The sequence below is a fragment of the Camelus bactrianus genome, chromosome 11 (genome assembly GCF_048773025.1).
Source record: "Camelus bactrianus isolate YW-2024 breed Bactrian camel chromosome 11, ASM4877302v1, whole genome shotgun sequence".
NCBI lineage: Eukaryota > Metazoa > Chordata > Mammalia > Artiodactyla > Camelidae > Camelus > Camelus bactrianus.
The window spans coordinates 28,022,206-28,039,027 of record NC_133549.1 but is presented as its reverse complement, the minus strand read 5'-3'; the positions used below and the strand labels follow the sequence as shown (position 1 = coordinate 28,039,027).

At 38.9% G+C, this 16,822-nt stretch overlaps 1 protein-coding gene across 2 annotated transcripts in view; it reads right to left on the bottom strand.

Annotated features, from left to right (window-relative positions):
• RAB11FIP2 (RAB11 family interacting protein 2) overlaps positions 1–16,212 on the bottom strand; it is a 40,211-nt gene extending 23,999 nt beyond the window's left edge. Inside the window, exons 1-4 of one of the 2 annotated variants that reach the window (XM_045506523.2) lie at positions 15,379–16,212; positions 9,580–10,022; positions 8,414–8,882; positions 8,096–8,162 (exon numbers count right to left, since the gene is read on the bottom strand). In XM_045506523.2, the coding sequence (XP_045362479.2) occupies positions 8,099–8,162; positions 8,414–8,882; positions 9,580–10,022; positions 15,379–15,731 (1,329 nt within the window). In that variant the 5' untranslated portion in view covers positions 15,732–16,212 and the 3' untranslated portion in view covers positions 8,096–8,098. The remainder of the gene's footprint in view (positions 1–8,095; positions 8,163–8,413; positions 8,883–9,579; positions 10,023–15,378) is intronic. The other variant, XM_010969859.3, reaches the window with a different exon arrangement.
• Positions 16,213–16,822: the final 610 nt, after the last annotated feature.

Here is a 16,822-nt window from a genome sequence, read left to right as displayed (position 1 = left end):
GGATAACATGTTTTTAATAAAGGCTTGCTGACTATGTGAGTTTTCTGAACCAAAACTCAATTCATACCCCCAACATTTCAAATTTACACAAGAAATAATTAGACCAAGTATCTGAAATTGGGACAATCTAGTCTCAGACTTGAAGGTACGACAGGAGCATGACTGGAGGGATCTGTGCACATTATGCAAAAATCAAACTGAGGAAGGAAAGTCCTCTCTTTGGCCTAGAACTAGTTTTAAAGTGGACAAGGAAAGTGGACTGCCAATTTGGAATAGGCAATTTTAGCCAACAGGCCACAGATGAAAAATAAACAGGACAATAAAAGTATAAAACACATCATTTGTCTTTCCAATGTACTATTCTCAAAATATAAATGTTCATTAATTACAAATAATGAAGATTATTAATCTACATGTAACAAGCTTCCCTGCTTGTTGACTTTACAAAGAAATAATCTTTTCAAATACTATCTTAAAAGTTAAACCAAAAAATTTACATACTGCTTTACAAAAATTAGTGCACTGGCGTCACTAGAATATAATCTTAATACTTTCCTATCAGAAACCTCAAGAGGACTTACATACTACATCTCGTGTTTGATCATATCATAACAACCTGTTCTCCTTAACTACTGGACTCGCTATGTGTTATCCCGTGTCCAGTGCCTAAGAGCTCGTTAATTACCTAAACTATATCTCCATAGGTCTTGTTAATTACCCGTCTCCTGTCTCAGAGGACCTTGTTAATAACTTGTACAGTCTCTCTAAAGAGGTCCTAACAACACATTAAAATTAAAGATGCTTTTCTTTTAGCACCTGTCAAGTGCTGTAAATTGAGAAATTTTCACATCAGTTTATTAGCCTACAGTAGTTTTTGTGGATATTTTTGGCTTGTTTTCTTCTCTCACAGATTCTCTCTGTATCTCAATCTCTCAGCTCAAAATAATAATAACTTACCAAAGTTTTGTTTTTGTTTTTTTTTGTTAGAGCTTTTTTTGTTTTCAATTTTGAAGTCTATAAATACCAATTTGCATTTGTAAGTTAGCAAAAGGATGGCATGGTTGGTATCTGCAAATTAACCCATTGAGAGATGTACCAATTAATGAGAGCTATTATAATGAGTATTAGGATGACAAAGGGTAAAAAAGTTTCAAGTAGTATCTGGGGAGTTAAGCATAAAAGTTCTAGTTAGTGTTAAGGGAACTAATCAAATCGCGTATTTCATGCTCCCAGTCAACGTTTCATTGGATACATTCTGTAAATCCCTGGGCAGTAATGGATTAATGGCTCCAAAAATCATCTCAAAAGTTTTTGCTTTCTGCCTCATACCTGAGGCTATGAATTTTCAGCCTATAAAAGATTTATAGGCTGCCATGAATAACAGGCAGATTATCTTTAATATTAGACAAATATGGACAAAAATAAATATTGCTATTGAAATAAACCTTATGTATGTTAAGGTTTATTAAGCCAAAGACTGAGCTTTAAACTTATACAGGAAAAAAAAGTCCATACGGAGCATTATAAAAATGAAAGTTTTCCAACTATGAATAGGATCTTCTCTTTAGGATCATTTGTTTACTATAACTTTTTAAAATCAAGATGTACGTCTACAGAGAACAGTCTCGTCTTTTTAATGGACATGTTATACGACTTAATAATAATGGTTACATGCTTAAAAGCCTATGGTGATTTTTGATGTGTGAAAATTAGAAACACATTTAAATATACATTCTAGGTAACCAATTTTCTGTAGCTTCTAAGAAACCTATGATACAACCATCGACAGGAACTGATTAAAGTAAGCAGGGAGGGACGAAGGGAAGGGAGAACTAGGTTAACTTGATCCCCAAAGTAAAAGGCATACTACCATGCAAAATTATGAAATACTAGTGAGCAACCTGAAGTACTGATCTCAGACACTATTTATGTAGTGCTGTAAAAAATATGTTTGGCCTAAATTCAGCAGCTAAGCAGCATACAGGTTCTTCCACAGCAAATACTGCAAAGGGAAATACACACATAACATGTTCTAGTAAAATCAATGACCCTAGGACTATTACTATAAAGCATACCATTAAGTAATCACAGCACAACTGAAATCTGCTACATGGTATTCACAACTACAAGGAGGCAGAAGATAAAGAAGGGAAGGCTTGTTCTTTGTGCAGGTCACTCAATAGAAGGGTGTTCCCAAAACAAAATCCTTCGTAAAAAGATCTCCCATAAGTTCTTGCTCTGATGAGCTGCCCCTGTAACATTAAACAACCATCATACAGAGTATGCTTGTGTGACTGACTGTTTTTTTTTAAATTTCAGGATAAGACGTACACAACATAAGGAATTTACTCCTTATATTAATGAATTCCCTTAACCAGGAGGAGTTCTTCAGTCCTAAACTAGAGGCTCAGAAGAATACACATCACAGAGTTTCTCTTCAATTTATTACAGGTAGCATACAAACACAAGCATATTTTAAAAATATTGCTGTTCATCACTACTGAACAATCTTGAGAAACCATTCATCCCTCAGATGCCGTAAACATTTAACAGTCAGACATTTCTGCCTGGTCTTCAGTGCCTACTCTAATTTAGGTGTTTCTTAGCTTTTCAGCCAAGTCCGTACTCTTCTCCACATCCCTGTTTTAGTCAAGCTGATCTCCTTACTGATCCTTCTACCTTAGTTAGGGCCCTATAAACAAAGCTAATGGGGCTGAACTGTCTATTCCATTACCAGTTTACGAGCACAACTCCTGAAGTAAGTACTTAATGAACTTCTATGAAATAAATGATGTGATTTAGATCGACAATTTTTAAGCCTCAGAATCAGTAGGAAGTTTTTTAAAATCTTGGTTTTCATTTCAGGGCATACTCACTGAAGATTCTAATTCAGTCTGAGGTAGGACCCAACAAACTGCAGTTTAAAAAAAAAAAATCCCCGGGTGCCCCTGATGATCGGCACTGAGGCCACGCGGTGACCCAGGCGCTGCAGGCACCCACAAAAAAAGATTCAGCACAACTGTTCAGAAGTTCATGCAGGTTAGTTGGGCCAAAACCTAGATACAATAAACATCACACAGCAATTATGTTCTGTATCGGCAGAATTCCACAGAAGGGAACACTATGTTATCGACCAAGATAGGATTAAAGAGCTTTTAGCATCAAGGGTAGCCAGGCTTAGGACACTCAGAGATGAGTTAAGAGTGCATTCCACAACTGGGCCAAGGAATGGAGTTGGCAAGAGTCACAAGGAACTCAGGGTAGAGAGGTGCGCTAAGGAAATTAACTCACCTAGAACAGAGAGGTGAGGAATAGTACAGGAAAAGCTGGATCATTAAGAGAAGTCTACAGCAACCCCTGAAAATTAGAAAGAAGAGTTTGGATTTGGTGCTGCAAATCAGCGGTTCTGACAGTTTTTTGAATTAGGCTTTCTTAAACAGAAGAAGAGCCACTATGTGCCCTAAATGCTAAATAATATTAATGCTAAGTGCTATTATAAATATATGCAAAAATCACAGTAACTTGATATTCTGAGAATTTATCATTCAAGACAAAGTTCAAGGGTTATTCTCGATCATTAGAAGAACTTCCACATGCATTCGCGGTCCTAGGCTGCTCCTATCTTATGGCTCTGCCTTTCTTAAAGATTTCCGTTTAGCTAGTCCATGGTTCAGCAAACTACCTCTGTAAAAGGTCAAATAACAAATATTTTTGGCTTTGTAGGTCACACAGTCTCTGTCATAACTACTCAACTCTGCCATTATAGCACAAAAGCAGCCATAAACAAATGGTTCCAATAAAACCTTATTTACAAAAACAGGCAGCAAGCCAGAATGGGCCACCAGCCTAGCTTGCCAACCTCTGGTCTAGGGTATGGAAGAAGACAGGCAACAGGGAGGACTGTATAGGAGGTTTTCATGGACTAGACTGTAACTGGCATACAGCCATCCCTCGGTATCTGTGGGGCACAGGTCCTGGGACCCCAGGAGATTACTAAGATCTCCATGCTCAAGTCCCTTATGTAAAATGGCGTCGTATTTGCATATAATCTAGATACATCTTTCCCATATACTTTAAATCATCTCTCAATTACTTATAATACCCAATACAATGTAAATACTATGTAAGTAGCTGCCAGCATGCAACAAATTCCAGTTTTACTGTCTGGAATTTTTGCCCCCGAAATACTTTCAAATCGAGGTTGACTGACTCCACAGATGTGGAACCCAGGGATGTGGAGGGCTGACCCTCCATCTCTTCCATTAAGTCTTTGATAAGCCAGAACGTGGTCACATGTCTCTACCTAAGTGAACGGTCTAGCTGTCTCTGTTGAAAAAAAAAAAAAAAGAAAGAAAGAAATCTGGCTCAGTGAACAAACCCACCTATTCCCACCCCACAGTGGGAAACTAGCCCAGTATTACAGAAGAGCTGGTTGTGAACACATCATTGAAAAGTGGCGTAACGAACATTCAGAAATACTTGTTTTTAGAAAGGTAAATACCGCTGATGCAAAAAAGCATTGTTTTACAATCTGTGGGGTTAACCGCACAACAAATTCATTGATACCGATGCTGCTAAGCTACCGTCAATTACAGTTAAAAAGCAAGAGGAGGAGCAATTCTAGAACACAACTCAATACCAGTAATAAACTGATAAAACATTTTCCTGAAAATTACAAGAGTTCCAACTACACTTTCATGTACACGTGTAGTAGGGGTTTTACAGCATGCCAAGCGTTAGTATCCAGTCTTCTTAGAACAGGCATCCAGGGCAATACTGTATACTCACCACACCCAATTCAGTTTCCTCTGGGTCCACAGCTAAACCCTGTTTCCTAATTGGCTGCACTGAGGTTGGGACATGACCGAGCGCCAGCCAGTAGTACACACGGGGAAGTCACGGGTACCCCTGCCAGGCCTGGCAAATGAAGACGTCCCACGTGTGATCCTCCGCTCTCCCTGCCACATGACCTTGGAGGACGTGTGGGAAATGGCTGCATCACAAGAAGGAAGGTGCCTGGTTCCTGAGTGACTGTGTGGAGCTGAATGAGTGCATGGAATGAAGCACCCACTTCTCCCATCCCCATCTCAGGGAATGAAACTGTGACAACAAAGAGCAATAAACTTTACTGAGACAAGGCCACAAGATCAGAGGCTGTTTATTGCAGCTGACAACCTATCCTAACTACTACAGAGTTCTTAACAAATTCCAGAAATGTGCTAGTTAGGGTATGAATATTAAATTTTAGTAGTCCCTTAAAATTCACTTAGATTTCTAATCATGCTTAGTTGTATCTAAAAATGCACACATCTGCCTTTGCACGTCTGTTTTTGGTGTATCAGAAAGACCTTCACAGCCCACACTGGGCTGGAAGCAAGAGACTAAGGGACTGAGGGAATGAAAGCTGCATTTTAGGAAGTCCATCTGCTATACTCTGCTCACTTATTCAAAAAATGATTTTCTAACATCTGCTACCTACCAAGCATCATGCTGGAGATTAAGCGTTGAAAGATGAATGAAGTGCAGACCCGGCCCTCAAGATGTCCATGGTGGAGAGAGGGGGAAAAAAGTGGCTGGTCACATTAGTAAACAATGTGATGTCCATAGAAGTAAGACTTAGGTAGGAAACACTGCGGCACAAGGAGCAACTACCTCTTCATACAAGGGTAAGAAAGGCTTCAAAGAAGTGGGGGCATGGAAGAGGAAAGAGACCAAGAATTAGAAACTATACGAAAAACTGTTTCAGAGAGCCCTGCTCTTTATTGAAATAACCCAACAAAAAGCCTAACTCATTTCCTCTCTCCGTTTTATGCCAGTCTGTGGGATCTATTCCAAGAACAGAAGCAAGATGCAATATTTTTTGTGATTACTAGGTGATTTCTTCAGGTGGACTTTACTCACAAAGAAATAAAAACCCTAACTTTTAAGTAAGTATTCCTTAGTACCTAAAATTATTTGGCATAAGGAAAGGTCTCCAGTTTTCCAATAATGATACACATTATTCACCCAGAGGGTAACAACACGGTTCCCGTGTACCTGTGATCCCAGGGCAGCCAGTTCATTCTAACAATATCCAGGTTCACAGCTACATATTTCACTCTTGACTCTGTTCAGCAAACATCACAAACATCAGTCGCAAGAGTCCAAGAGACTCTGTAAATAGATCCATTTAGCACTACGGGAAAAAAATAATCAACAGCATGTGTCCTAGTGATGTGAGTCTGTAGCTTCAAAAGTGCATTTGGTTTAGATGCTAACATGAGAAATCTAAAATGTCCCATATAACTGAGGAATGATATACACAAATACACTGCAAGGCCAAACTACCTCGACTGTATCTTCCCTGATTCCACTCCAGATAAAGCTGCTTTCCAAAAAATGTGAACTACACTCTTTTCCTAGATCTACTTACAGTCAATCCTTCTTTTGTATACTATTAATTAGAGCTACCCCTTGGCTGCAAATGTTTTACATTTGCCACAAAGATGGTTTGTGACACAAAAAGGAGGAGCAACTTCACAGAAATCTACAAACGTTTTTGTCCTCATAGATGGCATCATGTGAATATGAAGAAGAGAAAATCTTAAAAAAAACTATCGCTTTTTACATACTTACAATCATTTTATACAGATATCATGAAACAGCTCTAATTTTGATGGAAACAACATTGATATTGAGGTAGCCCAAAACAAAGCCTAAATCTGGCAAAATGCCACACTCACTTCTAAAACACTAATTTTTAGGTTCATGTAAACCATCCAAGTATGAGGCAATTAAAAATCTGAGGATACTATTTTCCATATGCTGCCGAAATTTAAAAATACAATTTTTCTCCCATTTCCCATTTTCTCGCTTTTCTTTGACTCTAAAATTATGTAAACTACCCAATCTCTAAATTATCTCCAATAGCTGTTTTTAATACTCTTCTTCAAAAAAAGTTGTTATGGGCAGGGAGGAGCAAATACATTTCTATTTACCTCTGTAGTGTAAGACTCAATGCAATATGTGAAGTGAAATATTATGTAAAATGCCAAAATGAAATATTTGAGAACAGCATATTGAAACCATGGACTCTCCAATAAAATATTAATATCATATAATAAAAACGTATTTCTTTGGAGTACAGTCTCTAAAGAAAACCAAACACTATTTTCTAAAGCCACAGTAAATGCCCATTTATAGATAAAAGAAAACAAAGAGACATACACTTTCCCTGGAAAACTTTAAATCCATGTTTTAACATATATGAGAAGATGAGAAGACAGGCGGGGAAGATCAAAGCCTAAAAAGCTGATTGTCGGTTCTGTGTTCTGTTTATGGTGGGACAAAACAAAGCACTGTTTCTGAATTCAGTATGACATGGCACTATATAAAACGTAAGCGCAACCATCATTATGGGTTCCCTATATGGGGCCTGGCTTGGTACCATGTACTTAATCATTTATCATCCCCCAATCCTATCAAGTAGGTATTATTTTCTTTTTTCCAAAGATGGAGATGCTGACGTTGAGAGAGGTCACAGAGCTACTGAGCCAGGTTTCCCATTTGGGTCTGAACACCATACGTTTCCACCTAGGGAAAGAATGTTCATGTTACGTGGCAAGCAGTCTACCACACTCTTCCGTGCTAACTGCGTAAGATTCCAATAAATTCATCTTACACTTTGCTTGAGGTTTCCTTAGTCAGCTATTCCACCATTCACTTCTGCAAAATCCATAATTTTACTTAAATGCATACATTTAAGGCATTACAAAGTACCATTATATACCTGAGAACTCAGATGTTTAAAATCTAAAGTTTATGGTGATAGATTATTTCTATGACTGTAAGTCATCATTACAGATACTCTTTCATGTATTTACAGTACCCCTAAGGTTCACTGACTTCTAATAAACATCCACAAATAAAAACTACTTCAAATTGTCATTTAATAAGGATAGTTAACACCTATAAGGAAAACTATTAATACTTAACTTAAGCCAGTATTTCTTAAAGAATAGCCCATAGGCTGCTATTGATTCATAACTAAACTCTGAAAAATAATATCTAGAAACACAACATATCACCTTAATTTCTGGCTTGAATTAACACCCACCGTTCATTCACTCTCATCATGTCTCATCAAAAGCCATGCTGTTCTCTCTGAAAGTTTCGGTGAATTTCTGGCGAACATAAGCAGAAATAAACTATGTAGGGATTAAGAATCTTGTATCCTTCTGAGATAAAAAGTTCAATTCCAAAGATGTATGCAACGTTGCCTGGCTCCAAAATTAATTATAAAAATAAGATAAGAATTTTTTTTTTCAAGTAAAGTAAAAGGAATTTAAAATACGCAAGTATTTAAAAGGGATATCTGATACTTTCAAGTACAATATTTTCCAGAAGAGTATAACTTCCCCCATGTTAAGCTTACCTTGAAGATGGCATTACATTTGAAGCCCTGAATTTTGTTGTAAACGGATTGGTTGACTCGTAATCAAAATAGTCCTGGCGATTTTCACTAAATGCATTAGGTGATTTCAAGTCACAAGGGTTATCAGATCCCCCATTGTTAAGTTTATCAGATCTTCTGCTGTCTTTTTTTCCAGTCACTCTTTCAAACAGGCTAACTTTCTCCCTTTTCTCTCTTTTATTTTCTTTTCTTACTTCAACTGATTTTGAAAATAAATTCATGCTGCTGTCCCATGATTCACTGCTTTCTTCAAATGGATTTTTCTTCCTTGGCAGTGTTGCAAATTTTTGTGGTAATGAAGCAGTCACATTTGTAAATGGGTCATTTTGTCTTCCGAAAGACGATTCACCTTCATCCACACTGCTGTCGGGCTGGTTCATTTTAGAAGTATCAAAGCTTAATGTTCTTCTGTGAGGAGATTTGAGACTTCCTGCAAACAATTTTGTAGTCAGTACATAATCAGTGACACATTACATCACACTATTTGACACATTCTGGGTGCATACTGCTGCTTTTAGAATGAGAGCAATTAGCTATTTAAAGATATTAACCTTTAAAATAATCAAGGAAAACAACCTAAAAATGCTAAGGTACAACAGTATGTAGGCTAATAACAATTAGTATATTGCTAGACAATTAGTAATTAGTAGCTCAGAAAGAATAACATAAACAGATTATAATGTCAAAACTAAAGGTTCGGGTTGGCATCATAGTGCTATAAATTCTCACTTTTTTTCATCATTAGCATTAAATTTACTTTCTTACTTCTGAACATTTAATGTTTTTTTTCTAGGAGTTTTCTGATGAAATGGAATATTCATTTATGTGTCAGGCTTTTGAGACAGGAGAAACGGCAGTTAAAAAAAAGCCAGGCCATGAAAAAGGACCAGGGCTCATTTTTATTATCTAATACTACAAATACAGCACTGAATGCAGACAAGCTCTGCCTTTAATAATCTTACCAATTTTGAGTATAGTAGGTACTCAATAAATATTTGGTGACAAAACCTAGAAAATACTACCAAGAAACAGCAATTTTTATTCTCTAACTGCAAGAAGTTAAACTTTAAAAATTAAGAGGGTAGTTCAGACCACGTAAGGGCAACTAGAAAGAACGTGTCACTTACCACTTTCCGGAACTGCTCCAAAGGAATCTATCTGGCGTCCGAGAAGATGGGTTTGAGTGATGGTACCCGACTTCAGCTTCTCAGAAGAGATGTGGGCCCCAGTTAAGTCAGACATAGAATGTGCTGAAGAGAGTCGCTGAGGACCCAAAAGGAAAGGCTTTTTTGGTTTAGCTTTCATCTGCATTTCACTACTTGAAAATTCAGCATTGGCATCAGGCATGTGAGAACTTGGAATGATTGCAGAAGATGTATCAGAAAATGTTCCATCATTTTTTCTACCTTTCATCTTATCTTTTAATTTTGCAAAAGGAGATCTTGTTTTGTCCTTCATTGATAAGTCAAACATACTTGCTGTCATATTGTTCCTCATAAATTGAATATTGACCTTTATCTCACCCCTGCTTTTGGCTCTTTTTCCTTGTTTGGATTCTAATCTAAACCACCTTAAAGAGAAGGAAAAACTGGGTTGTAACATGTAATGAAGAGAGGATTACTGAGCTCTGTTGTATACAAATAGCTTTTTAGGTAAAGTTACTCTACATCAAGACAATCTGAGCACTGGAGGAGAAACTGTCAACCAGGGCGCTTCTGGTTTTACTCATCGCTTCATTTAAAAACCTGGTTAAGTCTCTGCCATGTGGCATATACAGAAGCAATCAGTCTTTTCTGTAAAGGTATTTAGACAACTTTTTCTTTCATGATTTGAAAATCACTCATCATCAAAAATTCTTACCAATGATGGCTATTATGTTTCCACCTGGGGTAAGTGCTACTAACGGTTGAAGAATGTTTTTTTTTTTTTATCATTAAAAGACACTGAGGTAGAGATCCTAAAATAATTTATCAATACAAACTATTTTTGAGCACTATAAAATAATTTAAAAATAACATTTTAATAAAATAATAAATATTTACCTTCTATCTTAAAATATTTCTTTCATAAAAGCTATTAAAACAATTTTGTTAATATGGGAGACTACTACAGTTTGCTAATCATGAAATTAAATTACATATGATGTAATTTAGATTCATATAAAAAAAGTCAAAGCCTTTTCCTGAATAAAATATGCAAAATAAGTAAAATGCCAAAAGTGACAAACAGTAATAAATCTTGTAAAGAGTTTTGAAGCAAAAAGAAAGCTTAAACGCTTCCTCCTAGAATCTGTGTTTCATTAACTACTGATACTGACAATACCAAATAAAACTTAACTGCAGCCAAATCTTATGCTTTTAGTCACTTCATGAATTACACTGCCCATCTTTAAACGATGTCTAAGAAGCAAAGTTTATTTTGGTTTTGTTTATAGTACTTCTATCCATGAGAACTTCTCTAGTTGTTGGTGTCACAAGTTGTCTGTCTACAGGGCAAACAGCCAAAAATCTGCAAACTCCAGCCTACAGGAGAGTTTCTACCATGTTTTCACATTACTTGACAATGAAGCATAGTATCTCTTCCTGCAGACAGGCTGTTATTTAAATACAGCTCTATAGGTGTTACATTTTCTTAGTTACACAGGGTACTCTGATCTCATTTTACAGGATCTAGCAGAAGCGGCTACATTTACTATACATCAGGTGGAAGACTGGTTCACAGGTCTTTCCAGGCAGAAGAAAACTGGCACATAATATCTATACCAGCTACATCTTAGCAAGTATCGGGCAAGAGAAATATTTTGATTAATTTGGAGCAATTCAATCAAGTAATCAAAACGATCAAATCAATCAAAACAAGCAACTTTAAAAAAATATTTTATAATAGAAAGCATTAACCTGAGACCCTAAATGGAGAAAATCCCTTATCTGAGGCAAATGGTGAAATCTGAAGACTCAGGGACTAAGAAGTAACAAGTGACAGCAACACACTCTGTGGAACAGAGAACCCTGAACAACCACAAAACTGAGCTCTCGAAAAGCCTGGACATGAAACAAGGTTATATATCCACTTATTAACTCACAGTTTTGGAAAACAGAGCATTTTCAGTTGGGAGGTGGGGCGGGGAATCCTTCTGACAGTTGACATGTGAGAAGTGCTCTGTTAACATCTCAAGTTACACAGAAAATAGGTGAGTCCACTTTGGGAAAAAAAGCACCTCTCAAAATTCCCAAACAAAACAGAATCAAACAAAAAAACTCAAGCATGTAGGATTTCCACATGTATAACAAATTAAAGCAAATCTGAGAAAAAAAAATCAATAACCAAAAAAAATGGAAGGGAGTGAGGATAATCAAAATGCATAGAATTTTAGAAATATGATCAAATACATCATCTAGCCTAACATCCTTATTTCACAGATGAGGAAACTGAGGCACAGAGAGTAAGTAACTTCTCAATGTCAGACTGAAATCAACAAGGAAAATGGCCAAAGTTGATGAATAACAGCTGCATGGAAACAGTAGTTCTTTCGAATTGAATGAACCACATATGTTAATAAGGTTAAACACATACCTGGTTGTCTATCACACAACACTGTATTTAACCAGGAGGCATGAGAGCCAAAGAGGAAGGCAATACAGGTTTTCTCCTGCTGGAGTGTAAGCTCCTTGAAGGCAGTTTGCCTTGGACTAAATAAATGTTCAGTGAATTTTCATTTCTAGAACTATATTATTAAAACCACCAAGCTAATACTGTGTGTGTGTGCGCTGCACTGTTTGGTTCTTTGCTACAGAAAGCTAAAGACTTAGGTAAGCTCTAAAGGATAAAGCAAGCCTGTGTTTGAATACAAACTGTAAATATAGTATTTTCCATCCTCCCCGCCAAAGGTGGGGGAAAAATTGCAAAGAACTTTAACAAATACACTAATTCAAAACACAGGCATGACAAGTAACTCTGGCTGCTCTGTTCTGAAAGTGAAATAATGGGGGGTCTTAATGAGACCTTCACGAATCATTCCAGAGATAGCGCTTGTTTTCCCAGGCTTCGAAAAGATAAAATGAAGACATAGCATCTGAGGCTTAGTGGATTAATGCTGATTTTTTTTTTTTTTTTTTACCTCTGGAGTGCTGGATTTAAACTGTATATGGCCTCTGTTCAATTTTTCGTGGGCACAGGCCCATGTTCAAAAACCACCACACATGTGGGAACTATTCCCAAGCAATTGGTGCTGTATGGTCAGAAACAGGACAAGATTGGCAGTAAGGGTGCCAGAGGCCAGGACGCAGGTGCACGGCCGAGGTGCACACCAAAGTCCTAAAATCTGCATGTGTTTGAGTCGTACCTAACTCTAGGGGCTCTGATTGTTACTACTTTTCATGAGCATTTTAAAAAAAATCAACATCACCCACTTCTATTGTCAAAAAAAAAAAAAAATCAATCAGTATTACATAACAGCATAAAAGTAAAATTTTACCATTCTATTATTAAATACTATATAAATTTCCTTAAATCTTGTGCCAGGACCAACCCAGACACCCATTAAAGTGGGAGATACAGAAGTTCCCTTTCCATGCCCTACTCAAAGTGTTCTGGCTAAGGCCCTTTTCCCCTCGCCCTAAAAGAAAAAAAAGGGGGGGGGGTGGATTTTAATTTTTTAAGGTATAGAAGTAGGTAATACCATAGTTTTAGCCATCACACTTCTCTGCCTCTCACAACACAACTGGAAGACAAGCTGTAAATACTTGTCTTCAGTGTCAATAGTAAAAAGCGTCACACCCAGCAGTTCCATGGGACTTCTAAATCAGCTGGTAGCCTTCATCACTCATACTGGTTTTCTAAAAAGCACTTGGGAATATGCTGACAAGGTTCAGCAATGTGTAGAATATTAAATATCTTTCTTGCAATACACCGGTGGCTCAAGTCTGTCTCTTACTGTGCCATATGTATAGCTGTGCTGGAAAAGGAAGCTATTAAATATATTAAAAAACTAGAAATATTATCAATAAAGGTATCTCACCAAATATATGGTCCCCATTTATCCACAAAGAGAGAAAATGTTAGGGATTTAATAACATGTGAAAATCACTTTGAATGCAATAACATCACAAGTCCTGTTGGTAACACTGAAAGGCACTCCCTCTATCCCAAAAAGTTCTAGGATCCATTTTACATAGTAGCCAACAGAGAGTTTCTGTAGGGAAACTATGATATTAGAGAATTGTTTACAGTCATACTTATCGTTATTGTGATGCTGCCAAAAACAGAGGGTAAAATGAGAAGAAATTTTAAAAGCTTATTTCATCCTCAGAATCTCTGGGTTCACAGTTGGGCCTACTTTCACTTGGAAAATTTGTATTTCAGAGAAGACCTGTAGTACATCATTCATTAACGTTAAAAGCACTGTAAATGCAGTCTGAAATTTGAAGATGTGATATACTTAAAAGTTTACATTCAAAACATTTAAATATTATACAGTGAGGTCATCCAAAATAGGCAATTTGAAATAAATTATTTGGTGAGTATCTATTTTTCAGTTTAAATTTGATGAAGAACTCTTCAGAAGTATCTTAATGCTACTTTGTAAGGTATCAAAGTGTTACTAAAATCACTGATAATGTATTCAACTTTACACTTTTATTAAACCTTTTTCTTAAAACATTTTCATCTCATCGGTTTAAATATTTACCAGTTTTCCTCTAGAATTCCTAGTATTGCTTATCTCTCTACCCTTTTACCCTACAATATATTAAACCTTAAAGACCTGATTTTAAAAAACATTTTTTCAATAAAAATAAAACTCCAATCAAGAGAAGCTTGCAGGAAGATATATATAGAAAGAAAGAGATGGTTGCTTTAAAGTATAAGAAAGTAAAATGAACTTCAAGAAAGTTATTATAAAAAGTTTTTTAAAGCATAAATAAATTTCAGTTATAACTGAAACTCCAAAGCTATTTTTGAAATCTGAAGTTCTCTTAAAAATTCAATCTATATTCTTCTCTCATTAATTCCATCTTCTCTCAGACTAGAGGAATTATAAAATTTAAGTAAGGGGTGTCACTATCTCGGAAAACATACTATTTCTCAATTTAAGACATAATATCCTAGTTTTAACTTTCAGTTTTTTAAATTAGAATATATCTACCCTAAGCTTGGAAGTCGTATTAAAAAGGCCATGTTGTCACTGAAGACGTCATTAAATCATTTCATGACAAGAATTTAATCACTGTCTCCAATCTGACAGCATTTAATATGGTCTAAACACACTGGCTTTGCAGAACTAACTTTGAAGTAATTGTGTTCAAGGTTGAGGATGTTTGCACATACTTTTAAAACTTTTTTTTAACAGCTTTGGACTCCATCAAGATGTAGTGACCCCGAAAAATGGCTGAGCTAAAATAAAAGCCAACTGTGCTTAAAATGCTGAAATAAAATACTGAGTTTTAAATTTGGTAATATATCACTTGACAGCTTCGGAGTTCAACTGAAAAAAATATATATACATAAGACGTTATGTTGGCAGATTTAATTTTCTGATGTTCTATTTCCTGCAAAATTGTAATGTTTAAAGATCTTAAAATTTTACATATATGTTGTTTTAGTTGGTCAACACTGTGATCCAGTCCTCTTATAAGTAGTGAAACAATGTGAATATACTTGAAATCCTGTGCAAAACATTCAATTATTGAAGATGCTTACCCCAAACAAATGAGAGAGTAATGGATCATTAAATACTCCATTTAAAAAATGTTTCTTCACAAGGGCTATTTTTATGTCAGATTCATGCAAATATGGTGCTTAAAAGTGGGTTTCATAATTCAGTCCAAAAAACCAATGCCCCAGGTAGACAAATCATTTCCAAGAACAGAAAATCCATAAATAAGATATAGTTAAGCTCCCCCAAATTCAAAATAAATTACATAACTTACTCTGTTTTCCTTCTTTGTTTGTCCTCAAAGATGTCATTGAGATTGATGGCCACCTGCCCTAAAAACTTATCCAGACCCACCAGGGACCTGTGCATAACTATGAGGAAAAGAATGTATTTCTCTGGATTCCCCTGCATTAGCAATCCCGGTAGCTCAAAAGAGGCCTCTTCCTTCCAGACTGGCTCAAGGGTTTTCTCAGCCACAGAGGTGGAGTACTTCTCCTTGCCCAGCTGAATTATAGTGTACGTGTCATTGGTGCCACTTTTGCCTTTTGGCTTAAGATCTTTGGCTTGGAGCACTGTGACCTGCACGTGGGTTGGAAACCACTTTTGGGCTTGCTCGGAAAGCATCATTTCTGTCCTTTTTCTTTGCACCGAGTTCAACAGCGCAGGCAGTGCCCCTCCCGGAGGCAGAGCCTAATTCCTTAATCACTGCATCCTAAGGGCACTTAACGGAGACAGGCAAACTCACAGCTGCCCGACTTCCCTAGGGTTGATGTCCAAACGCCTCACTGGGGCAGCCCGGGGGCACGGATGCTCTGGGCGGGGGTCCCCTTTCCTCCGGAGATGTACAGGGGCCCACCATCACCTGGCCGCGCCGTCCAGGCTTCCGCACGGACACCCGCGCCTCGCGTCCGCACCTTCACGTCCCGCCGGCCCCCGGGACGGGCCCTCGGCGGCGGCGGGCGGCTCCCGGGCCTGCAGGCAGGTGAGGCCAGGCCGCCAAGGCCCGGCGGCGGGCGGCGGAGGTGGGAGGGCGCCCCCCGCCCCGCGGACTAGAGCTCGCCCACCCCGATTCGCAGCCCCCGGCCTCCCGCCCGCCTCCTCGAGACCGGGCCGCCCCCGCCTCCTCCGTGCCTCCCGCCCTCCCCGCGTTGGTCCGCAGGCCCGGCCGGGCTCCTCCTCCCGACCCCGGTAATACGAACCGCCGGCGGCTCGCGCGGCCTCGCTCCCTTTCGCAAACCTCTCCCTCCTCCTCCTCCTCCCCTCGGCTCCTCCTCTCGGGCGGGGGTGGGGGCGGGCGCGGGTCTCCGGGGGATGGAGTGGGACCGGGTGCGGGGACGCGGCCGCCCTGGAGTGGAAGGACCACGGGGCAGGCTGCAGGCTGCAGGGCGGCAGACGCCGGGCTCGGCCTCGCCGGGCCGGCGGTTCCTAGCACCCGGCGGGCGGCGGCGGCGGCGGCACTTCCGGGTTGGCCTTCTCCATGTTGATCTCGGGAACGCGACGGGGCGGGGCCGGGCGGGGCCCCGGGGTCAGGGGTCAGCACCTCCCCGGTTGCCGTGGTGACCGGGAGCGTAAGGCTCGGGCGTTGGGGCTGCCTGCTCCGCGCGATTGCTGGGTTTCTCCCGCCGTTTCACGCCCGCTGCGGGCCTGGCACGGCGCTGGGGCCGTGGGCACCTGCACGGGCCGGCAGTGGGGCTCGGGGAACAGCGGGAGACAGCACT